The 18,465-nt window shown below is 37.1% G+C and overlaps 1 protein-coding gene across 2 annotated transcripts; it reads right to left on the bottom strand.

Annotated features, from left to right (window-relative positions):
• Nucleotides 1-337: 337 nt before the first annotated feature.
• Nucleotides 338-3,379, bottom strand: LOC133888050 (serine carboxypeptidase-like 45). Of its 2 annotated transcripts, XM_062328154.1 has the most exons (9): nucleotides 2,905-3,364; nucleotides 2,361-2,462; nucleotides 2,107-2,202; nucleotides 1,923-2,015; nucleotides 1,725-1,804; nucleotides 1,341-1,622; nucleotides 1,144-1,265; nucleotides 933-1,025; nucleotides 341-794 (listed from the first exon to the last, which is right to left on the bottom strand). In XM_062328154.1, exons 1-9 carry the CDS (start codon nucleotides 3,161-3,163, stop codon nucleotides 521-523), a joined length of 1,401 nt encoding a protein of 466 aa, XP_062184138.1. In that variant the 5' UTR covers nucleotides 3,164-3,364; the 3' UTR covers nucleotides 341-520. The 2 variants fall into 2 exon arrangements, with proteins under 2 accessions (XP_062184137.1, XP_062184138.1); XM_062328153.1 differs by having other exon boundaries at nucleotides 338-794; nucleotides 1,144-1,622; nucleotides 2,905-3,379.
• Between the last annotated feature and the right edge of the window lie 15,086 nt (nucleotides 3,380-18,465).

Below are 18,465 nucleotides of genomic sequence, written 5' to 3'. Positions count from 1 at the left end.
TTGGTCGTAAATTCTGATACCTTTGTTTCTCTCGTAGGTTGCAACTTTAGTAGTGATACTGAATTGGTGATCGGCGTGCTTTCCTGTTGTCCTGGGTGCTCTATTTTTCACTCACCTAAATGCACTGTGCCTGGTGTTTTTCCCTGCGTGTTAATGACCAGAACCATTGTGGGTTCAAGGCGATGCAGGTATCTACATTTCACTGTTGAAAACGCAGCAAGGAGGCTGCCGTGCGGTCGTGCACTACAGGGTGGCCGGCATGTGTAAATAGGATCCTCTCATGAAACACCGAATCATTTGCCAATTCCTTTTCAGGAAGATGCGTATTTTCAAAGCATCTTCACATCTGCCAACACGATCTCCTTCCATTCAAGGATGTCTGATTGCACTTGGAGAAGAATCCGATTGCGTTGCCAATCTCAAGACACATGCAAAGCCGCGTTAGGCGCATGCATACAATGATACAAGTGTGCAGCATGCACGAAGGGACGTCCGTCGATGCAAAGCCGCGCCAGCCTTGTCACTCGAACGACTCCGGCAGCGGCCGGCCGGCGAGGAACGCCCTGAAGAGCCCGAACGACCGCTCCGGCTGTGAGAAGGGCGCCTCGTGCGACGCGCCCCGCACGGTGGCGAAGGACAGCGCGCCGCCGCCGAACACCTGCGTCCACCCGCCGACCTGCTTCCCTTGGAACCACGCCCGGTACGGCGCCGTCGTGTTGAGCCGGAGCCTGCCCGCGAGCCGCCGCACCAGCGTCCTGCTCCCCGTCAGCGGGATCACCGAGTCCTGGTCGCCGCTGCAATGCAGTGCAGAGAAGAAGCCAGCAGAGTTTGCAGCGTCAGGTTCTGCTTCTGCATTGCCCCAAATCAAAAAAATTCTGCATTGTCGATGCAGCTGAAAAGTTCGAGCAGTCTGTCCTTCAGCTGATCATCACCTGTAGACCAGCACGGGGATGCCGGACTTGACGAGCGTGCCGACGATGTTGATGGTGGGGATCTGGAGGTCCAGCTGCTTGTACTCAAGAACACTGCTCAATTGGACCAAAACATTGCGCCACATCAAGCTTGATGAAGTAATTCAGAGTTGAAACTTGAAATGGAGTAACCAGAGAGCAACATCAGATTCAAACAAGAGAGCACACGCACCTGCTGCAGACCGTCCACCTCTGCACGCCGTTGAGCAGCGCGTGCATCGCCTCCTGCACGTCCTTCCGGTTGAGGTAGCTCATCGTCTCGTCCTCGACACACACGTCCAGCTCCCTGCTCGCCTGCGCATGATGAACACAACATTCAGGAGCATGATGATACACAAAACACTGAGTGCTGCGTGCGATCCTGATTACCTGTGGGGTGAGGATGTTGGACTGCATCAGGACTGAAGAGATGCAGACGTCCAGGGTCACGTCGTACTTGTCGACAAACCGGCTGGTCTCCCTGGTCACCTGATTCATCACCCTGTCGCAGGCCGTGCTCAGGGAGCCATGGTAGTACTCGCTGACATACCGCGAGTAGTTGCAGACTGAAGTGAAGATGTCGTAGGTTGAATCTGATATCAGGCCGTGCGACCAGAAGAACTCGGCCCTCGAGTTGAAATCGGTAGAGAATTCGAGGACTGGATTACCAAGCTATTGGATCAATGGGGAAAGAAAGGCAATAGTAAGTACACTTTGGCTAGTCCCTGAAACTAAAGTGAACTATAGTTGGGTAACTTGTCAGTAATTCCTTACAGCAATGCCTTTCAGATTGAACAGCTTCTCTTTCTTGTTGAACTCAACCATGCGCTGCCCTAATTGTGGAACATAGTGCCCTGAAACAATATCATGATAGTTAGGAGATGACGGGATAGACACAATTCAGAATTGATTTCATTTCAGTGTAGTAAAATTCAGAATTGATTTCATTTCAGTGTAGTAAATTGGCTTTACCAGCATAGCTCTCTCCTGTAATATACAAGTCCCTGCCCTTGTACTGTGGGAACTTGTCAAACCAGCCTTGCAAGAATTTCAAATTGTCTCTGGCTTCAGAAATTCAAAAATTCAAGATAACTAATTAGCTTGCAAGTTAACTCTACAGAAAAATGAGCTAAAATTTCTCAAACACAAAATTCACCTGTCATGCTGTCACCAACACCCTCATAGAAGGAAGGATCAGTGGAGTAGGAGAAGCCAACCCCTGCAGGGCTCTCCAGATACAGCATGTTGGCCTCTGAAACACCAACAGATACCAATTGGAGGAAATTAAGGCTTCTTAATCCTATGACCTTTTTTTTCATCACAAAAAAGGACCAACAGAAAAGGCACCATTGTACACCCAAAAGTTTGCTTTGGTGTGGTTACAACTTACAGCTTGCAAGCAATACTCACCTTTGTTCCAGCTAAACTCATTTCTCACTAGCACATTGCCACTAGGCCTGAATGGTCCATTCTCTGAGAATGCCCCCACTCCCACAGATGAACAGCCAGGTCCTACATTCACATGCATGGGTATCAGAACCTCTCCCCAAGAAAAATATTGCAGTGGTATCAGAACACAAAACTCCAAAGAGAGGGAGAAAAGGAATCCTGATAAGAACTCAGGATGCAAGGAGCCTTTTGTTCTTTCCTAATTGCAAAGTTTCCATTTGACAAGATGAGCTAGTATTACCTCCTAAAAGGCGTCAAAAAAACATTATCCTAAAAAATTACAAAACCCAAAGTAGTTCTTTTTCTTTGTTTGGATCTTGGGATTGGGAGTAAGAGCTGAACAAGTTAAAAAAATTGGCCACATGCGCATTCACACTGAAAATTGATTTCCATTTCTCACCAGGTCTTCTCAAACTATTCTTGCACGCTTGAACTCCCCAATAGGCTATAATGCAGCTACATGCACAGTGACAACTGACAAGCTCTACCGACAAGAAAATTTTACCTCCATTGAGCCAGAGCACGAGCGGCTTGGCTGCCGGATCCGCCTCCGCCTCGGCGAAGTAGTAGAAGAGCGACCGCTTCCTCGCGGCGTCCACCGTCACGTAGCCGGAGTACTGCGCGAAGCCCACCGGCGGCTGCCCCGGCAGGCCGACGATCTTGTCCTCCACCGCCGTCTCTGCGGAGGCGCAGCCATCACCGAGCAGCAGCACAACAGCTGCACACACCACTGCCGCAATGGTGGCGCCCCTGCGCCCCAGCATGTTCTTGATTCTTGAGAGAGAAGAGGCAGCAGGGCAGGGGAGAGAGAGAGAGAGTGAACGCTGCAGGGCGGTGAGGTGGGAAATGGATAGGAGGCAATAAATAGGTCTGACATGTGTTGGGTGGTAGTGAAGTGTGAAGTTGAAGCATTCATGTTAGTGGCAAAAGGATGACGTTTATTGTCTGTTTTGGGTGCTAATTTATACTGTAAATTTGAGTTGACTGTTTTTTTGGAAAAACCAATAGTTGACCGATGTAAGATAGGGAGTTTAGGTGAAAAAAATGTAAGCTTTTTCTATTGGAAAGCTACTTGTGGACTAGTAAACCGTGATCTTGAGGAAAATGGTAGGCGCTCTCAAGGTGAGCTATTTGTTTGACAGTTTCAAACCACCTTTCAGAGTAAAATCAGTGAGAATTCTATCAAATAATAGTTTTTAGCTTTCAGAGTGATTCATTGAAATGAATTATATGCTAGAAGCTGAAAAAAATAGTTTCTCCTAATTCACTTCTCCTATAAAATCATTTTATTCATAAAATTTATTCTAAAGAATCACTTCCAGTTATATAACCATTTTACCTAGAGAAGCACTTCACCAGAAAATTTGGATCAGAAGAACTCTACCAAACAAACCCTTATTTATCCGATTTTAATTTTTGTTTAGTGTATGTCAGCAAACCTTTTGGAGAACCAAAGGAAGGAAGCTGAAAGTTGGTAGTTGTCCGATTATGATGTGGATCATGTGTGATTAGTCTTTTGCAGTTAAATTTTACTCGAGCAGTCACATGCAACTTCAATTGTCGCTTTTAGTACTACGCCACTTTACAACAAATGACCATAAATTTAGCTGAGTCTTTTATTGAATAAAATCCAATAGGGAAATTTACAATCATATTAGTACAGGGGGATGGAGCTCTAGCTCGTTCACTTGGCCTAAATATCCATACGTACATAGTATCAGGAGAAACATTCTTGTCTTATAATTGTCTCTAGTTTTTTTTAGAATTTTTTGTGATTTTTTTTAAAAAAATTTAAATTTTTGGGGGTGTTTTTGCAACAAAATCAAACATTTGGGGGGTTTTTTGCAACAAAACAACTTTTGGGGGGGAAAGTCAAAATCCAAGTGACTTTTGGGGGGTTTTTTGCAACTATATATATGCGGTTCTAGTGTTTAAGAGACACAAATGACAAAATCGCATAAATTTAGGGTCATATGGTTTTTTTTTACTCTATAAGATAGGACTTGACTCCACTCGCGGCAATGAAGCACTTACATTTCCTTGAGAAGGCGTGGGTTATGAGATATATAACAAATGGTTTATAGTGTAGGCTCATTTAGTGGTGGAGCTGGGACCTAAATTTAAGGAAGACGGTGGAACTAAATAGGCTCCAACTGAATCACATGAAAGCGGAATCAATAAAATATGAAAAATTATGCTTAAAATACACTATAAATATATAAAATTTATTGAATCGAGAAAAAAATAAACTACAAAATACATAAAATTTATTGAATAAAAAAACCACGCCCCCTTAACCACAACTATCCTCCGCCCTGGCTCATCACTCGAGTTACAAATGAAAGCCCTTCGGTAAGAAATAGACTTTACTCTACATCCCGATCACACTTTAAATGCAGCTGAACGAATTTCGGAAAACAAAAGGCATTCTCTATTTCAAACTAGCATGCCAGGACGCAACATAAAAAGGAGTGTGTTAATCACAATGTTTCTTGTACAACTAAAGCGTAAAGATGGTTTGGAGGGTATTGTCATTCTTTGCATTTTGTCGCAAGGATCTGGATCCGAGTTAATCCAGACGTACGGTTGATCCCCGTAGTGCCTGTCAACCGTACGTGTGGCCCCAGTATTTTTTTTACTGGATGTGGGCCATGGCATCGAGCGGCTCACAGAGCACAAGCTGTTTAAAATGAGTGGTACGTTCAAAAGTTACTGTTGGATCTGATGGCCACATCACATATTGGCACGTGACCGACCGGCCGGGCCCACGTCGCGTCCTTCTTTGACAGTGAAAAAAGAGAGAGGAGAGCCCACTGTCAGAGTGAGGCGACGACACTCGAACACGGCCACGGTAATCGATGCAAGTTTACAGTGTTGTCGCACAAGCTTCTTCTAATCCTGTCAGATAATAAAGGGTAAAAGCGTATTTCTTCCTGCTGTCTTCTGCAGCTAATTACTAGTAATGATGTTTCTTGCAAAGCTGCTAATCCCGAGGGCATCCAACGGGTTGGTGTTCACCTTTCAGTTTTGACCGTCATTACTCGTTCCTCGTTTATATATATAAAGAAACTAAAAAAATTAGTTTCATAATTTTTAGATTAGTAAATAATTAATTATGTATTTAACTCGAATTAATAAATGAGCTGTACATTTTTCTTTTTTTTAAACTTACTCTCCATTAAATATGATGTAAAGGATATTACTTTTGAAAAAAAATTCACAGAAGGTCTTAGAATTGTCTCTAGTTTTTTTAGAATTTTTTGTGATTTTTTTAAATTGTCGGTTGACCACGTACTGTAATTAGCAGGTACAGTTTGTCGGTTGGTAAAATTACTAAATATCTTAGGATTACTAACCAATCTAGAACTACTAAAACTATTGAACTACTGGACATTGAAAGACTACTAAATACTTAGAGCCACTAAAACTACTATATACATGACTACTAACTAATATAGAAATACTAAAACTACTGGATACCTAACTACTGATTAACCTAGAACTAGTAAAACTACTGAAACTACTTAGACACTTAAGGACTACTGACTAATTTAGAACTATTGAATACCTGAATACTAACAAATCTAAAACTACTGAAATTATTGAATACCTAACTACTGACTAATTTAGAACTACTAAAACTACTTAATACCTGATTACTGACTAAACCAAAAACTACTAAACACGTGAGAACTACTGAGTAGTTTTTCACAACCAACTAAGAAAAACTACTGAACTACTGACTAATCTAAAACTACTAAACACTTAACTACTTACTAACCTATAACTATTAAATACTTAAGCACTATTAACTAACCTAGAATTACTTTAAAGTAATGAATACATTAAGGACTACTGAAACTTTTTTCACAATTAAGAACTACTGACACCATGAGAATTACCGATGATGATGGGATGAGAGAAGGCATGCATGCACATATACGTCAGTTGTACCTAAATACCCAATATTATATATCTATTATAATATATAATAAATACTGCATGTGCCAGATAAGAGGAGAGTTACTACATGCACATATGCATCATATGATAGGAGATGTGGCATGCACAATTGGAACTGATGATGTATTTATTACTCACACGCCACTTTGTTTGTTGCTTTCCTTTTCCTGTCACTTCTTTCTCCCTATCACTTCTGGTTCATGTATGATGTGATAATGCAAGAGAAGCTAGATGGGTGCACTGACCTTTTCCGTGAACCTCTCTGCATTCTCTTCCCTCTCCTTCCTGAGGTGGTGCACGCTGGGGCAGGCAGGTGAGCCGCGAGCTACTGGAGCGTGCGCGACTGGGCGGCAGGCAAGTCGTGAGCTGCTGGAGCGCGCGTGGCTGGGCAGCAGGCGCGCATGGTGGGCGGGAAGTGCGTGCGGCTGGGGTACGCAGGGGATGTATGGTTGGTTCGGCTATATGTGCTCGGTTAGACTATCTCTAATCATATTTTTTTTATTTCGTTTTTTTTTAATTTTTTTAATTTTTAACAGTTTTTTATCGAGAGAAATCGTGAAAAGAAAAGAGAGAGGATCCTATCTTTAAGAGAATGATTATTGAAATTTATTTGTGACGGGAATTGTAAAGAAAAACCGTTGAGATGTTGAAGAAAAAAAAAATCTTTCACGATAAGAATTTCGACTGCGACGGGGATCCTTGAGTGATCTTAGACTTTAGGATGTAGAATAGCGCTCTATATACAGGAAAGCGCTAATCTACGCCTCCAGAGCCAAGCAGCGACCCAAGCCCACCAAACTTTCTTCCTCCGACCGAGCCAACCAACCACCCTCCGCCCCCTGCCGGCGCGCCTCTCTCTGACCCAGTGCGAGCATGCCTGCCCAGGATTCTCCTCTTCTCCCTGCTTGGATCCCATCCACTGTCAACAACGCATCCTGCTCGTCACTCCTTCTCCATTCCCGTCCCCCATGGATTGTCTACCACAATCAATTGGATCGATATCTATCGCCGACGCCTAAATCCTATTCTACCATCATGCAATTAGTATCCCGGATCCTCCCCTTTCTTCTCAGCATGAGGTCCAAGAGGCCGTGCTGCTATGATTCTCGCCTAGTAGAAGCTCGTAGAGGTTGCTCCATGTGCGATGCACGGAGCTCTCAGATGTGTTTGCGCTTTGATTTCTTGCTCAGATTGAGGGCGGGAGGTGTAGGTGGTTCGTCAGGCGGAGCATAACAGCGAATCCATGTTCGGAAGAGGTCAAGCATCGAGGGGAATTAGAGGAGTATTTGGAGCTATTTTCCGTCCGTGCTCGAGGCTCACCGAGGATGAAGAAGGCTAGAACTACTGAGTTGTCTTGCTACGATAACGACTACTGAATTGATTACAATGGTGTCCTTAATAAATACTAATTCCTTCATTCAGTGTATAAAAATCAATTTATTGAACATTAAAATACGGAGAAGTACCACTGAATTGTGACAGTATGAAAGGAGCTTATTTGAGTGTACTATCACAGAATTACAGAACCTTGAAAATGAATCACTACTGACACACAAAACTACTGAATCTTAAAGGTACACAAAACTATTGAATCCTAAAAGACAGTGTAGAAATATACTATGCCTTGGATGTTTAGAATTTAGCTACAATAATTTTTAGGTCTAACTCATAGTAAATTTATTTTGCTATACCTCGGAACTACTGAACCCTGAAAGGATGAATTACTGAACCAGTAAAGTATGAAGTATTGACACAATTTTATTGTAACCTGAAAGTGTTGAAATTTGCCATGACTCGGAATTACTGAAGACTACTGACACGTGAAAAGATGAACTATTGAAGAAAAGGCAAAAACCGAAGCAATCAAGGAAGAGCTACGAAGTAAAAAAGAAAATACTGAAGCAAAAAATAAAGGAAATACTGAAGGAAAGAAAAAAAATACTAAAGCAGAAAGGAGGAAATACAGAAGGAAAGAAACATACAAACGAGAATAAGGAGGAAATACCGAAGGAAAGAAAAACAATGAAGGAAAAAAAGAGGAAATACTAAAGGAAAAGAAAAAATACTAAAGGAAAAGAAAAAAAATACTGAAGTAAAAATGGAAGAACTACTGAAGGAAAAGAAAAATACTAATGAAGAAAATGAGAATAATACTGAGGGAAAAGAAAATACTGAAGCAAAATAGAAGAAACTACTGAATCCAGGTCATAGAAATATTGAATCTTAGTACAATTTGCTATGGCTTCGAACTACCAAACAAAAGAGAAGATACCTTAAAAAAAAAAGTTTAGTGACGGACTACTGAATATCCTAATTAGTAGAAATTGCAATGACTTGGAACTACTGAAGAAAAAGAGAAAAACTACTGAAAAAATAAGGATTACCGAAGGGAAAACTACGGAGTCCAAATGATAGGAAAGTAGAAATTGTTATTATTTGGAACTACCGAAGAAAGAGAAAAACTACTGAAGGAAAATGAGGATTACCGAAGGAAAAATACCGAATCCAAATGATAATTTCAAAACATCCAAATCATAGTAAAAATCATAGTAAAATTTGAGTGTAAGTAACACATCTTTTGATGATTCAATAGTTCCATGTTATAGCACTGTTACATGTAAGTAGTTACAACTTTTTGTTCCTCAATAACAACCAGCCAAATCGTCTAAAAAAAAGAACAATGGAGGTTTTTCCACTGACGAATGATCATTATTCTTCTCTTTACCATTCCCACTGGCCTCATAATCCATGAAATTGGTTCCTCCTAGAGCTCTAATAGCACATATTGAACCATAGTTTCTGGTCGAATTTCAGCATCCATGGTTTTTGTAAGCACAACATTGATGAGCTTCACCTATACACAGCAGTTCACAGGCGATTTGGGCATGTGCTCACATTAGAGCTTGCCGAGAGGCTGCCTGTGGCGGAGAATGCACCCAGCAGTACCAACTGTCCCTAAAGGATCCAGTCCCTCCACCGTGCAGCTGCAGTCAGGACTCCTGAGCGTAGTTGTATCCTCTGAATGGGCTGCCTCCGTCACCTGGATCCTCGGCAGGGAATGCAGATGACGAACTCACCATGGAATCGCTCCTTTGCGACTACCAAGAAGCAGCAGGATCCTGCACCTCGTCGGGGATGGGATCGGCAGCCGTTGGAGCTCCCTCCAGCCTAACTGAACTCGCCTCGAATTGTGTCTCTGCAGAATCGCGTCGCTGCTGCTAGCAAGGGGATTGGGGTCATGAGAACCGGCAAGAAGGGGTCAGGGCCACAGAATCCTCGATGTGGTCATAGTTGCCGCATGGAAGGAGGTACACATCCGGGATCCAGTCCTGCACTACCACCGGGCTCCATTTGTGCATCCGCAAGGGAAGGATATCTGCCATTGGAAGAGGAACTCCACTACAGGGGAAGGGAACGGGGTCGCCCAGAGAGGAAGGGGTATGGGTGCGGGTGGAAGCGAATCAACTGGGTGCCTGGGTTGTTTGTTTGGGTTTTTGTTTCTGTTTTTCTGTATAGTTATGTTTTTGGTTTTTTTAAGTTGTTTTTAATTTTACCTGTTGGATTTTATAATATTTTTTTCTTCTTAGTATATTACTTTTTAAAAAAGTTACTCTTAGTTAGCTTCTTAGCTAGATTTTTAGTAAACCGTTTATTTGAATTTTGGGTTTATAGTCTTCCGACAGAAACAAAAATTAGAAGTAACCGTAAACAAACAGATCCTTAATCAAAGTGAGTTGGGTGCACGGGGAGGGTTGGTTGGATGGAGAAGTCACGGGTTGGTAGGCTGGGCTAGTCGGTTGATGGATTTGGTTAGTTGGTGTTGTGTGTGTCTATATATATATATATATATATATATATATATGCGCGCGTCGGTAAGAGGAAAAGAAAGAAAGCAAGTTAGTTAAATGCTTTAAAACTCCATTCCTTCTCTTTTTTTATAAATTCAAAAAATAATTTTATAGAACTCCTAAAATCTTGCTAATTTTTTACTAATAGAATAAATAACCGATAACCCATTTTAACTGGTTCTAACTAAAAATCTCTTATAAATTTTAAATAAAAATTCCTCAAATTTGATTTTTTTTTTACCTTGCTTGAATTTTTAGGCATAAAACAAGTATGTGAGTGTAGAAATATATGCATGTATTTTGTCGCTAAAACAATATGCATGTGTGTATATATGAGACAAGATGTTATCTTAGTATGACAATTAAAGAACGAGTATAGAACGCAAAAAAACAAAAATTTCTGATGACTACTAAATACTAACACTATCTAACAATTTGACTTGCAGCTTAATAGGCATTCAATAGTTTTAGAGTTTCATTAATTCTATAGTTAACAAAAGTTCAATATTTTTTATAGTTCAATGGCTCTAGAATTAGCTCAACATCAAATTGTTGACTACTCGATATCTGACTACCGACAAACCTGAAACTACTGAAACTACTAAATACCTGACTACTGACTAACCTAGAACTACTAAAACTACTGAATATCTGGCGAATACTGACTAACCTAGAACTACTAAATACCTAACTACTGAAACTACTGAATACCTGAGGACTAATAGCTAACCTAGAACTACTAAAGATTACTTATCAACCTAGAACTACTGGATAACTAAGGACTACTAACTAACTTAGAAATACTGAAACTACTATATACATGACTACTGACTAACCTAAAACTATTGAAACACTCTAGCAGATTGGCCAACTCTCCATATCCCATTTACCTATATTTTATTCGTAATGATTAGTATTTTCAAATGGCTGCAAATTAGTACATTAGTTCAGTAGTTTAGTAACTCTTAGTAGTAGAATTAACTCAACATTAAATTGTTGACTATTAAATATCTAATTATCGGCAACCTAAAACTACTGAATACAATAAATTTTGTACTTATACTTGAAATTATTCAGCTCATAGTAAAATTACTGAAGAATTTAAGTCATAATAAATTCTCACACATGTCAGTTATAAAGACCTATCGAATGCTATAGTAACCCACTGGGTGAAATGGGCTCGCTGCTACAATATCCATCGTGGTAGTGGGTTAGTCCATATGCTACAGTAGCTGACTGTGGGTTGGGTCAGGCTATCTGCTACAATAGTTATTAGTATCGTGTTGGTCTCGATACTACAGTAGCCGCACGGGTTAGTTGGGCTAGACACTACAGTACCTGTGGGGGTGGTTCGGTTGGTTGGTTGGGTTAGACCATGTTGTTTGTTGGATTGGATGTTGTGCTCTAGGGTGTAAGAATATTATTCTATACCATATATATTATAACACTTATATATATGGACATATACACACATATATATACATATACATATATATATACATATACATATATATATATATATATATATGTATATTACGCTATTTACCACGTTTCGCGTGGAGTAACTATTCCACGTGCTGATCCGATCCATCCACGTTGGAGCAACATCATGTGGACGATCACCAAGGAAACCAGAATACGACTAGGAAAGGTGTAATATGCTTGATTGCTTCCAATCGTCGGAATTCCCGCTGAAACAGTCTACTTTTCGGATTCTCATCGAAAATCTGTGGATTATATATATATAAAAGGGTAAAATTTTGAAAAAAGGGCGATGGAATATTACTTTTTTAAAGTTGCCTCTTCCGGTTTTAAAAAAGAAAGATTCTGCTTTGTCCAAAATTGGTCATCACATCCTAAAAAATTATATAAATAAAAGCTTAATGACAGCTATGTAAAACCGGAATCTAAATATTATTTTCAAGATTAATAACATAATTTAGATAACATAAATTATTTATCTACAAAACCGTAATAATCCATGTATATTTGAATAACCTAGCAACTCACCAAAAATCTTTACATACAAAGTCATAATAACACAGTATAAAACCCAGATCGAATGATTTGTAATAACCGGAATATAGTAAAGTAATACCCGAAATAATGTAGAATTTTTCTGGTCCAATCCTGCCGGCGCAACGTCACGTGTACAGGCCAGGCGGAAATCAAAAGACGACCTTTTTATAGTAAAAACTGAAATTATCTGTATAAAAAACGTAACAATCATCTAACGTATGAAAAAAAACAGTTGAATAACATATAATAATAATAAAAAATTAGTGTATAACACAATAATAACCAATTGACATTTTTTAAAAAAATGAACGTGAATTATTACCGGAATGTTAATGTTTGAAAACCATATATACTGAAATGTAAAGCCAAAATATACTTTAGTAGTAACCGGGGTATCTTAAAACCCGGAGTTACTTAAATAATAACCGGATTTATTTGATTAAAAATAGTAAAACATAACAATATGAAAATAAATTAACATTATTGAAATAGGAAATCTCTTAAAATAAAACTGCACCCTTTGCTGCAACACTTCAGTGCAAATGATAATTAATATTCGGTATACAAATTATGGCATATCAAGACATAGTTTCGCTAGTAGATTTTTTCAGATGTTCATGCAAAAAATAATAAAAGAATTACAGTTTATTCTCACAACTCTTCATCTGTCATGAAATTTTCGAAATCTGATTCCTTTTTTCAGATATTAGCAAGGTGAAGATATCTAAATCCACTAGAGTCATAGCTTTGTCTCAAATAAGCTTCTATTTTTTTCAAAATACTAATTTCACAAATACTAATGGAAATAGATGCTTTACAATGAGTAGAATTAACCATATCATCATGATATATATATATATATATGTAATTTTGCACTAGATGATATGCAAGGATTAATAACACTAGTAGATATAGAAATTTTATTGCAAGGGTTGTTAAAGTCCAAAGAGAGAATATGACACTTACTAATCTCACTCACCATATTATTACATTGCTCGAATTTGTCAATTAGTGAGGTGGATTTAGGTATACTGTGTCCTAATTGGTACTAATCCCACTCACCATAAATTAGATGATATTCCTCTAGTGAATTTAGATATGCCATGTCCTAATTGTAATGTTTTATCTAAAGACAAATCTACTATTTTTCCTATTGATGATGCTTGTTCTTCTAACTCTAATTATTGTGTAGCATCTTTGGAAAAACAAAATGTTGAGCTAAGGGCTCAACTTGAAAAGCTTACTACCAAGTATGTGAAATTATAAGAAGATTATGATGAGTTTTCGTGCACTCATAAAATCTTGTAGCTTCTCATACCAAGCTAGAAACAACTCATGAGGTCATTCTCACAACAGTAAAATCATATGGACCTCATGTGGATATTAGCACATTTTCTTGGGTTAACAAAAATTTGACATGTGCTAGTCCTAGAAATGCATCTAATAAAAATTCTATATCCAATGATGAATTATCTATTCTTGTTGCTCTAACAAAATTATCTCCTCTAGTTCTATTTGTGAAACTAACATTTTAGAGGAAATTAAGGAGCTCAAGGATCAAGTCAATTATTTGAAGAAAGATTTAACGATGTTCTTCAAAATGTAGACTACTTTAGATGAGATGCTTAAAAACCGCAGGCATCCAAAAGATAAAAGTGGACTTAGATTCAATTCCACCAAGAAGAGCAAGCCCAACAATGCCAAGAAGAAGGGTCAAGGTCAAGAGAAAACCACCACACTCATCACTTGCTTCAAGTGCAAGAAAGAGGGTCATCATGTTCAGTATTATCCTTTGAAGAAGAAGAAGAGGAGGGCCTTAATCAAAAAACAACAAGAGGTCTATGAAGGAAGAAGCTCCTTCATCATAAAAAAATCAAGGAAGTTCTCATTAAAATAACCAACACCAAAAGAAGAGACATCAAGCGAAGTCAAATCATAAATGACAAGGGGCAAAATAAAAAGTCATCAAGGTGAGAAGCCTCAAGTGAAGAGGCTAGTAGCAAGATTTGTTGCATGTCGTAAGAAGGAAAACTTATCCTCATCATGTCCCCAAGGTATTCATCATAAACCTCAAATTGTCAATACTTATTATTTACTTAGGAAAGATAAAATTGGTAATGTGTTTGCCAAATTAATTGTTACTCAAAGTTGCTTGAAAAAAGAAAAGGCCATTTGGGTTACTAAGCCTATTGTGACTAATGTCTTAGGACTCAACAATGTTGAGGACCAAAAATCTTAAAATTGATCAATAGGTGAAATGGAGGGTATTGGAGACTTGGTAAATTATTAGAATATTTATCTAATTGATTAAAGAGCCAAGTTATGTGAAATTATATTTTTTTATCTATCTAATGTCACTCTGTGAAGGAAACTTTCTATCACAATATCTTAAATTCATATGTTCATCTTTGTGAACATATAGTTTTTCTGAAACTTTTCACATATCTGAATATCCGATCATGAAATTGGAACATCCAACTTATTCGTTAGTATTATGAAATTCTAGTGTTTTACATATATTGGAACTTCCGATTGAAATAATCGGAACATCTGATGTGCCCAGTAACATTGAAGGTTCCTAACCCTTTTGCATGTATATGTTTTATATCTATACTTGTTTTAGAGTTTATGCTTATCATAGAATGTGTAGACTTTATTGCAATCTTGTCATGACTACATGTTCTTATCCATGCATGTTATGATTACTTGCTGAGTGTATTATAAATTTGTTTCTAACTTGTCTAGCTTTTCTTGCACACTAGTATATGTATATCATATATTTAGTATGGGTATAATGCATTGCACATTCATTTATTGATTGTGTGGTTTTGGAGTCTTACTTGATTTTAATCGTTTCATTGAATTCTATTTGGCTATTTGGAGAAATTAATGGATTATCACATTATGAGGGAGTACTATGCTTGGTGCATCTTGCTTACTCATAAATTTTGAATATTTGAGAAATACCACTTAGAATTAATATTATTACTTATTTAGCATCTATGTGGTATGACAAGCTCATTTAAGACTCAATATCTTAAAATATCTATTAATTGATCCACATTTGATTTTAATTGAAACTTGAGATTCTTGGTACTTCTTTAGTGATCTTTTTAATCTCAAGATTTTAATTCGAATCATTTGCTCGTTCGGATTAAATCAACTACGGCTTTTATGTATTTACTTGTGATAGTTGATTTTGTGAGAAAAAATACATTTGAAGCATAGTGCTTAATTTCTAAACTTTTCTTCCCATACTTCTTTGAAAGAAAGTTAATCTATGCCATTTTGCAAATACCAACTTTTTACAATTGGTAGAGATACAAGTAGTAATATTTGTTGATCAACTTTATTTCAACCTTTTGCTTCTAGTGATCTCTTTCTTTGTGAAAGATTTTACTTAACTCCTATATTAAGAAAATCGGGTTTTTAAAGGAAACTTACATTTTGGAGTTTATGGAAGCTTGATATCTCAATGCTCTAATCATTTCCAATATTCTTGTTTGAGATGAGTTTTTAAGCATGTTTGCAACTTACTCATCTCTTTATTTGCTCAATCTTTTCACTTAGTTCATTTATTGAACTTTGTGAGTGATCATTTGCCGATCTTTTGTATTAGATGTAATTTGAACATTATTTAGGATATTTATCTCTCAATTGATATCTTTATGGCTTATATGCTATTTTGTTCAAATTATATTTCTATTGGATCTTGAGGTATGCATGCTTGTTTACTTTAATTGTTAATATCAATAGCATGTTTACTTTCTTAGATTCAATATATAGAGTAAGCCTCTCTTAAAAACTCTTAATGGCTAAAAGGTGCATAGAGTTTTCATTTGACTTTAATTGATATATGCTTCCAATGCTTTCAATCTATCAATTGGTACAAATTTTAATTGGTATCGATTCCATATCAAATCAATATGCACCGTTTATTGGAGAGTTTACTCTGTGTGGTTGAGTTTTGCTAACCTCTTCGAACCCAATGAGTTTGGGGACCAAACTGTACTTAAATGAGTTTTAGGTACAATAAAGATGCATTGGATGCTTGGGTTAATCATAATGAAGGTCCTTTCAAAAAGAAGATAATTTCAACTATAATTTATGAAGAATGTCTTCATCCTTCAATTGGTATTTATAAATAAGATCATCTCCTTCAACTTCAATTGGAATCATAAAGAATAACCATATCAAAGTAAAACTAAGCAAGAATGAAAAATTATTTACTACATCAATCCAATACCTTCTTGGTAACTTATTTTAAATTCATGCATTTAAATGTTAAAAATTCAAACTTGTGTAGGTTGCATCATCGCACAAAAATAACTGGCGAGATTTGTTTTTCATGCAAGTGCCTAAAACCTTTTATTGCAAATGTGAGAAATTTTAAGTATCACATTTTTATAGAAACTCTATAATTATGTTTATGATTCATCCAATCCTAAATATGTAAAAGAATTCATATCGAATGCTCGATTTGTTCGTATATGCAATATTGATGAAGATTGCAAAAAAAAATTATTTTTCTTGAGGTTTATAAGCTTATATGATGTTGACTCTTTTTGTGACAAATAAAAACAAAATCCGTTATAATATCAACAATTTTGCTACGTTCAACTTTATGCCCAATCTATTGCAGTTATGTTTTGGATATTGATTTTGGACTCATTCTTGACTTGCCTTTAATTGAATTTGTTTCAATTGACATTTATTTCAATTGGTATGCCTTGGATTCTCAATTGATATCTCTTGTAGGTATCTATTTGATATCTTTGAAATTTTAATTGGTATCTTTTGCAATTGCATTTGATATCTTTTTTATTTGGTATCTTTTTAAAATCTCATTTGGCATCTCTTTAAACTCATTTGACCCATTGTATAGCATGATCCTCCTAAATCATTCATATATGTGCATTTGTTCTGACTCAAATTATGAGAAATACACAAATTGTTAAGAGAGCTCATTTTACACATGGTTTTGCAATAGATTTCGATGATTCTTTTTGTGGGATAGGGCTAATATTTTTGGAGGAGCATTTCTTTTTGGACAAATCCTCTCTATTTGGCAAGTCCTTCAAAATTCTTTTTATTTTGGCATTGATGTCAATTAGGGGAGAATTTATGCTAGAGGTTATATTTGTAAGAGGACTTTTGCTTATGGGGAAGTTTTAAAGGTTATGCCTTTGATAAATGAGCTGAAGGTTTTTGCTTGCATATGTTGCATGGTTTTGCTTTGCATTGCATATTCATTTTGATATATACATTGTCATACTTGCTTCATATGTATAAAGAAAATTCTATTTAAAATTTGAGATATATAATATATGTAATGATATTCAAGATTCATTTACACATGCATAGATTGTGAAGGAGTTTGATATATACATATGTCTAGTTCTACTAACATCAAAATCTTAGTGGTGTTTGATGCTAGTAAAGCTAGTTTTGGTAACTCAAATATCTTTGTGATGTTTGATGTTTCGAAAACTTATTCTTAATATACATTGATTTTCAGATTAGATGTATAGTAAGAACTCAAATTTTTTAAATATAACTATTTAGTGTTTTTGTCATCAATTACCAAAATGGGAGAGATTGAAGGTTTATATAGCCCCTAAGTGTGGTTTTGGTAATTAATGACAATACTTATGGACAAATAATTGTACTGAGAATTGTTAGTAGGTTGTTCCATAGTTGATGCATGGAGGATTGAGTATGGATTCATTAAAGAATGTCAAGAAGATTAAGAGATATGCATCAAGATCAATGAGATTTAGGTGATGCTCATGTGGTGAAGGAGAAGCTAGAGTGGAAGAGATCTCAGAGGTTGAAGATGGTTTCAATAAGACTGACAATAAGCATTAATGCAAAGTTACTTGTGGAGATCAAGTAACTAAAGATATAAGATTGCCAATTGGGTTTTATAGACTAACTCATGTGCTATGTGCTTGAGAGTGAGTGGGGTTATGTTCCATATGAAGATTGAAAATAAGAGGGAAAACCAAGTTACTTGTGAAGATCAAGTGACTTAAGGTATAAAGTTGTCAATTATGTTTTATGGACTAACCCATGTGTTTTGTGCTTGAGAGTGAGTTAGGGTTAGGTTCTATAAGAAGACATGAGTTGAACTGAAATATTTAATATACCAAGTTGGAAGAGCAAGATCAAGACAAGATTAGTGGACAATTTATATGCTTGATACTTGTGGTTCATGCCTTGGTGGTGACCCGAAA

The sequence above is a fragment of the Phragmites australis genome, chromosome 13 (assembly GCF_958298935.1).
Source record: "Phragmites australis chromosome 13, lpPhrAust1.1, whole genome shotgun sequence".
NCBI lineage: Eukaryota > Viridiplantae > Streptophyta > Magnoliopsida > Poales > Poaceae > Phragmites > Phragmites australis.
This window is presented reverse-complemented; position numbering and strand designations above follow the sequence as displayed.

What these genes read in the sequence shown, in the direction of transcription:
- LOC133888050 (XM_062328153.1), bottom strand. Translation starts at nt 3,163, where the DNA reads ATGCTGGGGCGCAGGGGCGCCACCATTGCGGCAGTGGTGTGTGCAGCT. An exon ending in TACAGGAGAGAGCTATGCTG is followed by an intron (nt 1,805 to 1,922) that starts GTAAAGCCAATT and finishes ATATTGTTTCAG; the next exon opens with GGCACTATGTTCCACAATTA. An exon ending in ATCCCCGTGCTGGTCTACAG is followed by an intron (nt 795 to 932) that starts GTGATGATCAGC and finishes ACTGCATTGCAG; the next exon opens with CGGCGACCAGGACTCGGTGA.